We start from the raw sequence: 10,152 nt of genomic DNA, 5'->3' as shown, positions 1-10,152 counted from the left end.
AACTAAAAATCATAAAGGCCAAGAAAAGAATGTTTCTAAATTGGACTATTACAGGACAAAACTAAGTGAATTTTTTTGCTAGGAGAAAAGGGGTGGTGGTTGGGACTTTGCACCTTGGATGAGCCAAATTTCATAACCAGACAAGATTTTCCCCATCTACATATACTTAGCATATCCTGATGATGCTGTTTCCTGATGAAACAGGATGAGACTGTGACCAGCACAGCCATAGGCAGTCTATTATAAACAGTACTCGGAACGTTCATTTCCTAACTTCTACAATGGGTATTTTCCTTTTAAAAGAACCTCAATTTGTTTTGCAAATATTAAGTGGGTGTAGTTTTGTGTATTTCAGTTATATTTTCAGTGCTCCACTCGCCTGGAGTCTCTGAAGCCTACTGCTTTGCCATGATGAACAACGTGAGAAGCAGAGAAACAAGGATAACATATGAGCAGGGTGCTGGTGGATCAAATACCCTCAAAAACAATCTATGAAGAGACAGATTGAGAGCTGTTTCTAATCTAAAACTCTTGTCTACTCACTGACCCTCAGTTTCAAGGTTTTCACAGATGCCTAAGGTTCAAGTATGGTGGGCAATAGGATCTGCAGAATTTGACATGCAAAAAAGGTAGATAGAAGAGGAAAATAGCCCCACCTCCTGGTTGTTTTAAAACATCAGAGCGTGCAGAATAATTATCTGGAGCTGTTAAATAGCAACAGCTTTATCTCCATCCCTAGAGATTCTGATTCACTACATCTGGAGTTGGGCCCAGGAATCTACATTTTTAACAGTTAATTCTGAAGCAGGTGGCCTGTGGACCAGACTTTGTAAATTACTTCTGTTAAGGGATACAATGGGCAGTTAGTGGTGTCCTCTTTATATGCTTACTTTATATTCATTTGAACCAGATGTCATCTGACCCAGTGTCTTGATACTTGTTAAAAAGCCAACCAACCAAAACCCTTACAGGAAACTATTACACATAGAACTATCAAGATAGAAAAACATACTATGGTGAAATACTTGTCTCTACAAGCAAAAATGGCCATTGGAAGGAAAGGAGACTTCTTGTTTTTAATATTTGCTTTAAAAAGTTGAAGGAAGAATCCAGAGAGTAATGTCAGAGTGTTAAACAATTTAGAAATATGCATGATTCCAAATTAGATACCAGCAAGGTGAAAATCATTTTATGGTTACTAGTAATTTCATAATCTGAAATTCAGAATTTTTTTCTATACAAACAATGATCTGAAATACAATTCTAAAGTGTAGAAACCCCACCCCAATGACAGTGTCGAGCTTGGGAAAACAACGTTAAGAGTGCTTCAATTCAGGCTGTAGGATTTTTAAGTGTATTAGACTCAATTACATATAAGAGGAATATCTTTTGACATGGTGAAGTTGGATCCCTGTCTGATGAGACACATTATAACAAGGTCTGGATGTCCTTCTTGGAATGTCTACCTCTAAGAATTAAACCGTTAGTTCTCAATTCAAAGTCAACATCAAGAAGCGGGGTTATTAGATTGAAAACAAATTATTTTTCATACTTTTACTCTGTTCATAATAAAACTAATGATTACACCTTTATAACAAGAATTGTGAAAAGAAACACAGTATAATAGGTAAAGAACACATTTGCTGTTTTTATTGGTGCCTTGCATGGCAGTAATACTGAAAAAAGAATGCAAAAACAAAAAACAAAAAAAAAACAGGTTGGTGGCAACCCACATCCTTTTTTTTAAGAGTACATAAACTCCTGTTTTATTTTTATTGTGGCATGAATGATAACATAAAACCAAAAACATGAAAATATACAACTTATATTACACTATGTGTTATGAACAAAATATAAATCTATAACTCTATGTTATATTTACATAATTATTTATTTTATTAAATTTCAAGTGAGATGGTAGGTTGCACATACTTTGTTTTAAGCTCCAGGCATTTGATTGTCTCTTTTCTATTTTTTTCCCATTTTTACTTGTAAAATCCAAAACGTTAGAAGGACTAAGAGCTTTAGAGCCAGTGGAGCCATATAAATACTGTTTTAGTGAACCAGTGACAGAAACACTGGGGAGGACAGGAATCAATCAGTAGAAAACTCAACACAACATTATCTTCAACCTGTAAAACTGATAGTTATAGGAAACTTTAAAATTAAATACTGTAAAAGCCTGTCTAAACGAAAACCTATGCCCTATAAGACAAAGAAATATCTGAACCACTTTAAGTGGGCTTCATATTTTTCCTTGCAGATCCCATAATATTTATTTTACTATTAACTTGATAAACAAATATTTTATAAACCTGTTTGTAAATATACAGTTGTTTATTACAATTCAATAATTTACTAATTAGAATGAATGAAAATGTAATTATTTTTGATGTTTTCGATGTGATATAAGAGGTTTCTTCTGGGAAAAGTAACAACTTCTGGACTAAGGAAATATCTGAAATGGGACCATAAAATAGCTAAAGATAATTTTCTTTAAACAAATTAAGGTAAAAGTCTACTCCAGAAATCAAATCTATGAAATAATTTTACCAAAGAAAACCCTTTTATATTTGTTCTTTACAAGAGGATTTGGTTTCAATAAAGATTATGTTCTTTGGGAGGGATTTTATACATGGTTAACTTTTAACTGCAGATGCCAAATAAATGGTAAAAATTGACAACTAATTTAGGTGTAAATGTACTGAAGAATAGTTTCGTATTTTAGCCAACGTAGTAACGAGCAAAATTACTAGTAATTTATAAATGAGCAACTTTAATCTATTTTCTCCAGTGATGTTCTCCTAGATTCATATTAAAACATGACTATTTTTAGAGGAACTGATTACAACAGCCATAAAAATACAGAATTCTGGCAAGATTATTCCTCAGTACTGGGGTGTGTGTGTGTGTGTGTGTGCGTGTGTGTGTGTGTGTGTATGTGTGTGAGAGAGAGAGAGAGAGAAAGAAATATGAACACGAAGGTAGAAAAGGAGAGAGGAGGGAGACTTCATGCTCATTTTAGTTGATCTTACTCTCATTTCCTCTACCTTATCTTTTTTGGTCATCATGGGGCACAGAAAAAGAATACAAGGTTTTAGGATCCTTTACAAAAATTATAAACCAATCAAATGCCAAAAAGGCAATGTGTTAACACAGTAAGTTGCTATTCATAGCACCTTTTATCAAATGACTTCAAAGTGCTTTCAACGTTAATATAATTTTCTTTTGTTTTCTTTTGGGGAAAACTAAGGCAAAGAAATTGTGACACTCAGCGAATTCGATGTCAGAACAGAGAACATAACGCAGGGCTATGAACTTGCTTTTTGCTTAAGTCCACGCACAGTTGAGTCTCTCTGACATAAACCTAACTAAATAAAATTAACTTCAGCATTTCAGCAGTTAAAGGTCACCATTAACAATTTTGTTTTCCCCTTCAAATAAAACAAAATAAAAAACAAAAACAAGACCAAACAGAAGTGTTTTGTCAATTCACTGGTAAGTGTGTTAGAACTGATATCTGCCATGAATGCTCTCTGTGGCATCTACCTGGAGCTAAAACAAAGTATTCTTGTAGCCCAACGTCATGAAATGAAAACAAAGCTTCTTTATAACATGGTGTAAAATAAGTATCCAGCAAACGTGAGAGGTGAACCCACATAAGTCAGAAAGAATTTGTTAACAAAGACAGAGAACAAATTTTTAAAATTCTGTTTTCACATTGTACATAATAACGATATAAAAACAAGTGTCTATTTTTTTCTTATCCAGAGTGCTTAAAAACAAAACAAAACAAAACAAACAAAAACAAAAAAATTGGCTCTAGATGACTGTGGCAATTAAATAACTAAAATGAGTGATGAGAGCATAAGTTAATTAAGATTGAACACGACCCTCCTATTAATTCACTCCTTTGTATTAAACACCAGAACTTGACATTGTTGGGGCCAAATTTTTAAAAAGGAGAAAACTTATGGAAGGAGAAGTAAATTGTGTGGGTGAATGTGTGTGTGTGTATATATATATACACATATATATGTGTGTATATATATATATGTTGGAGATGGAAATTTGTTTTAAATATCTAACAGCTTATTGGCTGCACTTCCAAATCAGAGCAGAATAAAATAGAAAGGGAGAAATAAATTATACATAACTTACTAATCTGGGAACAGCTGACCATTATTATTATTATTACTATTATTATTATTATATCATCATCATTATTACAACACTAGCAAAAAGAGGCAGTTCAAATGAAAATACAGTCATCAAAAACAAACAGAAAAACAAACAAAACAAAATCTCTGACATGCAGGATATGATCAGCTCCTCCAAGCAAAACCCCAGAGCAAGTCTTTTGAGAGAGAGAAAAATAAAAAGGACATTTTTTTCTTATTTATATGTAAAAATTGAACTTTAGGGTTGGGATTAAGGGTTGGGATAGGAAAATGATGACTGGAGTGAAAATCATAGCACATCCAAGCTACTGGTTGGAGTATTCACTGTCTGATGCATCAGCACAAATAATGGCAATTGACTTTAAATGATTTTGCATTTATCTGTATAAGCCCTACAGGTGCCTTGGCATTTGGCTGGCAAAATCGAAACAAGCAGTCCTGTCACTGCTGATTGTTGCTCTATGCACATACTCTGCTGGAACCAAACACTGGACTTCAGTGGGTTCATCTTACAGCAAAGTAAGAGTAATGGCAAGGATTGCTGGGTTCAGCCAGGCTCCACTTTGTGGGGCTGCAACAACTTTTAATCAAATCCTGCTTTTTATGGCATGAGATGCACATGGCCCACAGTTCTGAAATGCAAATGGCCTCCACCTTATTTCATGGAGAGATGAAAAATACCTTATAAAATCATCAGTTCCATTTCCTGATCAGGAAAGGATGGAATGTTGAAGAAATAAGCTAATTCTATATTTCTGGAAAAAGGCCAAATACATTCAATGAAAACAAACAGAAATCATTAAGTAGCAAACGTTAGTGGAACCAACTGACCAGGGAGAAGGGACATCTGGGAGCAGTTTGCTAGTAGCTTCCATGTTATACATGCACACCTTTATTACAAAGGGCCACCTGATTCATCCAATAATAATCATATTAGAAATTTAAAAATATAATTTCTGAGCCCTATATTGGTTAAGTTGTCATTTGAAGTGCAAAGTCAAGGTCAAGTTTGCTTCCAGACCAGTCACTTAGGAGGATGTGGGATTTCATCCCCAGATGTGGGTTTAACTCACAATGGTCCAACATTATTCCTATTAGTACCATAATCACACACATACATACACACAAAAATCCGAGATCAGAAAATATTTTTTCTCTAAATTTCTTATGTCTCTCTCTCTCTCTCTCTTTTCACCTGAGAACAGCACCTACAGTTTCCATTAAAAAAAAAAAAGTCAAATCTCACCAGCTGCTGGTATTTCAGGTTTTTCAAGGGATTGTCTAAGATATAACACTGTCCTAACTTAAGAAGGAACAGGAAAAAGGAAAGGGAAAAAAATGAACTGGGTCAACAACAAATTTGGCACTTGCTCAAAGATGTAGTGTGGTGTGCAATAGATAAAGAAAGTCCTCTGAAGAAAATAATTGCTTATTTTGTGGTGGATAGCAAGGAAGTTAAAAACAGGCTCTTTTTCCCTCTTTCCCCCCATGCACAGACTTCCATCTTTAAAGTATAGAGATGGAGAAGGTGGAGAGAAGTAAAGAGAAATTCATCTTTCTTTTTTCTGTCAGGTGCATTACAAAAAAAAAAAGAAAGGAAAGAAAAAGAAAAGGAAAAAACCCAGAAACCCCAAAAAACAAAACAAAACTTATTTCTTTTTAAAAATTGTAGCACAAAACAACAAAACACATTCACAAGCCACTTGTTGGCACTGTGTACCTGAGTGAGAATTTCTAGAACATTGTAGAACAAACAGCCATAAAGTTTATTAAAAAAAAAAAAAGTTGACGGGTAAGACTTCAGTGCTTGGATGTAGCAGCTGAATTACTGGCATTATGTTACCCATAGCTTATTTCAATCTCTTGTTGTTGATATTGTTGTTTGCTTGTTGTATTTTTTTTTTCTTTCCAAGCCTTTTGAGGCTGAGGTCTATTAGTCAGCTGATGTCCCAACTAGTTAAGACTAACAGTTAAGGTAACAGTCAGTGTATGAGAAAGTTAATGTGCTTGGCCACTGGTAAGGATGAACCAGCTAGGGCTTCTTTAAGTCCTAAGGTCACAACAATCTTTTGACCCTTATCAGTTGGCTTGTCCTGCAATATGGTTTTCACTGTCACTCCCATAATCTACATCTGGATCATCCTCTTCCTCATCGTACTCATCATAAATTTCTCCGTTGATGTCCTCAGCCTGTATCTCTTCTTTGATATGTGGCTCCTCGCCTTTCACACCATAAGTGCTCTGGATAACAGGCATCCCAGGCTCAGGGCTGCTGGACACGCTTGAGTGCTCCGAGGGCAGGTGAGGGGAGGGCATTCCAGCCATGGCAATGGCTCCAGGGTACACGACACCAGCAGTGGCGATGGGGATCTGTGCTTGTTGCCTGTCAGAGAGAAATTCCCAAAAAGAGACTGTGGGTGAGTGAATAGTCAGATGCAGGCCTTACTACATAATTAATTCGCTGAGCTGATCCAACTCGAAGCTAGTGATTTTTCACCCTATTGTCCAATATTTTAAAAATTGTTTCCTACTTTGATTCCAATAGCTTACTTCTGTATAGTGCTTTATAGATTACATTCACATGTGTTACTCATTTGACTCTGAAAATAATTTTTTTGTTACTGTGCTCTTTTATGAAACAAACTGAGGCACAGAAAGATTAAGCAGAAGAACCCAAGTCCTTGACCCCAAGTTCATTTTTCCTCACTGTAACATACAGAAATAGTTTTTTTAAATTAATTAATTTTTAAATTAATTTTTATTTTTTTTGCTGAAGAAGATTCACCCCTGCGCTAACATCTGTTGCCAATCTTCCTCTTTTCTTGCTTGAGGAAGATCAGCCCTGAGCTAACATCTGTGCCAGTCTTCCTCTAATTTGTATGTAGGTCGCCACCACAGCATGGCTGCTGAGTGGTATAGGTCCATACCTGGGATCTGAACCCCTGAACCCGTGAACCTAGGCCACCAAAGCAAAGTGCACCGAACTTAACCACTATGCCATGGGGCTGGTCCCCAGAAACAGTTTTAAAAAAAAATTAAAACTAAAGATAACTCAATTTGAATGGAAAAACTCTAAAGGATTAGAGCTCTCAAAATAAAACTTTACTGCTCAGAACCTGCCAGAACTGAATAATATCACATCATCCTCTTAGCCCCTGAAATCGTATTAGGTGGGGGTAGGAAGCAGGGCCAGCCTCATGGGTGGACAGCCTCTGCAGCTGCACAGGCCCTGGAGCTTAGAATACCCTATGCTTGGTTTAAGGTCCTGTTGTCACAGTCTTGAAATTCTTAATAACTTTTTTAACAGGGACCCCGCATTTTCACTTTGCACTGGGCTCCACAAATTATGTAGCTGGTCCGAGTAGGAAGGGATTAATAGATGACGTTCATTCACTCCTTCTTTCATTCGTTCATATGTTTACTATTTCTCCAAGAAGTGCTGGGTTTCATGCTCAGCTTTGAGAAGAGTCATGCACTGGGATATAAACCGCAGACCCTTGGACAGAGCAGGCAGACTCCTTCAGGGGAACGGAGGGGATAGCGCAGATTTGAAAAGGTTTATTCTAAGGTACCCTCTTGGCCATTTTCAGAATAGTATTTATTATTCTAAGAAGCTCTCAGGATCTTACTAACTTCTATCTCCAAATATGAGCAACTTTATTTCTGTGTTTTTTGAGAAAATTCTACAGAAGTGATGTGGCTGCAGGCAGCATATTATGACACTGTCAACAGCCTTGCCACAGGAAGCAGGGTGAAACATCCTGAGAGCTGCCTTCTTAATTCAGAAGGGAATTTTCTCCTTCACACCTCATTGTGCCCTAAATAGAATCCCTACTCGGTGTGACCTGCAAAGGCCACGCATGTGCCCCGGTAGCCCAGAAAGCCCTCTATATTCAGAAACAAGTGCTTCTTTCTTTTGAAATCATTTTTATGTTGTAGTATCTCAACTAAGTTGTTGGTTGTTGTGGAATTTATCTCTGCGAAGCCTTGGAAGTAATGAAAACCAACAAGGAAAAGAACCAGTAATACTTCTAAGTATTTAACAGCAAACTTCAAAATTATTTACTTTCAGATACTTTATTTTCAAGTTAGAGCCATTGTTCTGGAAGCTGGGAGTGAATTCACACAGCTGTATTCCTTTTCAGGATCATGTGGGAGACAGTTTAGTCTCTGAAAATACACGTTCAGGTTCTCTTTTAAAATGCTGCTTTGCAACTGAACAAATATGTTTCACATCCTGTTAAGTATAACAGGAAGTGTTCCCTCTGAAAAAATGACGGCACGGTCCATACCCGACGTTGAAGTATTGCCGCATTTCCTGCCGCCTGTTCCGCATGATCGCCTTGTATTCACCAATGCGCAGCTTCTTGCCATCCACGAGGCAGGTGCGCTTCGGCCTGGGCTTGTATTTGTAGTCAGGGTACTTCTCCAGGTGCTGCTTGCTGAGACGGGCTTGCTCCTCATAGTATGGCTGTTTCTCTAGGTTTGTCATAGCTTTCCAGCGAGACCCTATGAGGCAAAGAAGGTTAGGATTCCAATTTGCACAGCTGTGAAGGATCCTAAAAAGATATAACTGAGAACAAGTAAATCAAAAGCAAAAATGATGGCCAAAACCCATAAATACATAAAAATGTTTTTGATTAGTGAGCTGTGACTTGAGGTGAGATTCCACAAGAACAGATGTGTTGGTGGCTATGTCCTCAAAGAAACTGTGTACCCAAAGATACAAATACAAAATATATATGTATTTTGCCTTGAATTAACAATTTAGCCAAACTTGTATATTATGTACTTAAAAGCTCATAGGTAATTTAATGGATATAGCTTTAATTTCTACATTAGACCATAATGTAATTCAACTGTGAACTAAAAAATTATGCAAAAACTCATTACATAGTTTGAATCTGAGGCTAATTATCTAGCTATTGAGTATTTTTATGTGGGGGTACACTACTGACTACAAAGGTTTCTAACATATATTACATATAATTCTCATTTTCCCCCAAATGTTTAAGTATGCTTACATGAATGATTACAGTTAAAAATTCACTTCATTAAAATTTTAATTATAAAAAGTTATATTAATGAACACGCACTGGGTAACTACTGTGTGCTAGATACTATGCTAAAAACTTTACAAGAGTTGTCTCATTTTTACCTTTCACCACAATCCTGTAAGATAGACAGCATTTATACCAATTTCCAGAGATGAGAAAATTGAAATTCAAATAGATGAAGTAACTTACCCAAGGTCACACAACTATTAAATTGCAGATCTGTGACTCAAACTCAGGTTTGATGGAATTGAAAGTGTGCTACAATGTATGTCTTTACATACCTGTACCCGTCTACTTCATATGATGTAGCAGAGGTCAGAATTACGATACTAAGTATGTACTGAGGAAGATTCTTCTCTTAATAAGTCACTTGCAATAATATATAAGGATGTCACTTCCTGTGATATAGTATGCATTAACAATGTTAACCCAAATTGGTTTCCCCCTTCTTTTCACTTTTAATTTTGGTTTGGATTCAACTAGGATTGCGAAAAACAACTGTTTGAAGCGTAGTTAAAATAGTTTATGCTAATTCTCAATATAGACGTGATTTCAAGTTTTGATTGTCTCAGTATGGCTATGGGTAGCAGTAACAGAAGCAGTAGTAACAATGTCTATTTTTTATTAACATGTCAGAAAAATCCATCTATTTGCAGATGAAATGTGTTTATCTGCAAGGAAGCAGCTCAGCTCTACCCAAATGCAAATGCACAAGGTCCAAAATAACCGGAATTAGGAGATTCCTACCAAGCACGTCCTGCACTGCTGCCTTAACCTGCCTTCCAAAGTCATCTAAGCAAGATCTTAAGAGCTTTTGAATGGGTTCATTACTCAACCATAACTGCACATCTCAAATGCAAACAGCTCGCTGATGAACAGTTCTTCCCTACAAAAGCTCAAGATGGGGTGTTATA

The 10,152-nt window shown here is 36.3% G+C and overlaps 1 protein-coding gene across 7 annotated transcripts in view; it reads right to left on the bottom strand.

Annotated features, from left to right (window-relative positions):
- Positions 1-1,623: 1,623 nt before the first annotated feature.
- Positions 1,624-10,152, bottom strand: part of SOX5 (SRY-box transcription factor 5) — a 964,162-nt gene continuing 955,633 nt past the window's right edge. For all 7 annotated transcript variants that reach the window (XM_087442676.1, XM_087442678.1, XM_087442679.1 and 4 more), the window contains 2 exons: positions 8,474-8,690; positions 1,624-6,564 (listed from right to left, as the gene is read on the bottom strand). In XM_087442676.1, coding sequence (XP_087298802.1) covers positions 6,261-6,564; positions 8,474-8,690 — 521 coding nt within the window. In that variant the 3' untranslated portion in view covers positions 1,624-6,260. The remainder of the gene's footprint in view (positions 6,565-8,473; positions 8,691-10,152) is intronic.

Source organism: Ceratotherium simum, chromosome 17 (assembly GCF_057802395.1).
Source record: "Ceratotherium simum simum isolate JZ-2026a chromosome 17, ASM5780239v1, whole genome shotgun sequence".
Taxonomy (NCBI): domain Eukaryota; kingdom Metazoa; phylum Chordata; class Mammalia; order Perissodactyla; family Rhinocerotidae; genus Ceratotherium; species Ceratotherium simum.
The sequence above is the reverse complement of the archived record's forward strand: the minus strand, read 5'-3'. Positions and strand labels throughout refer to the sequence as shown.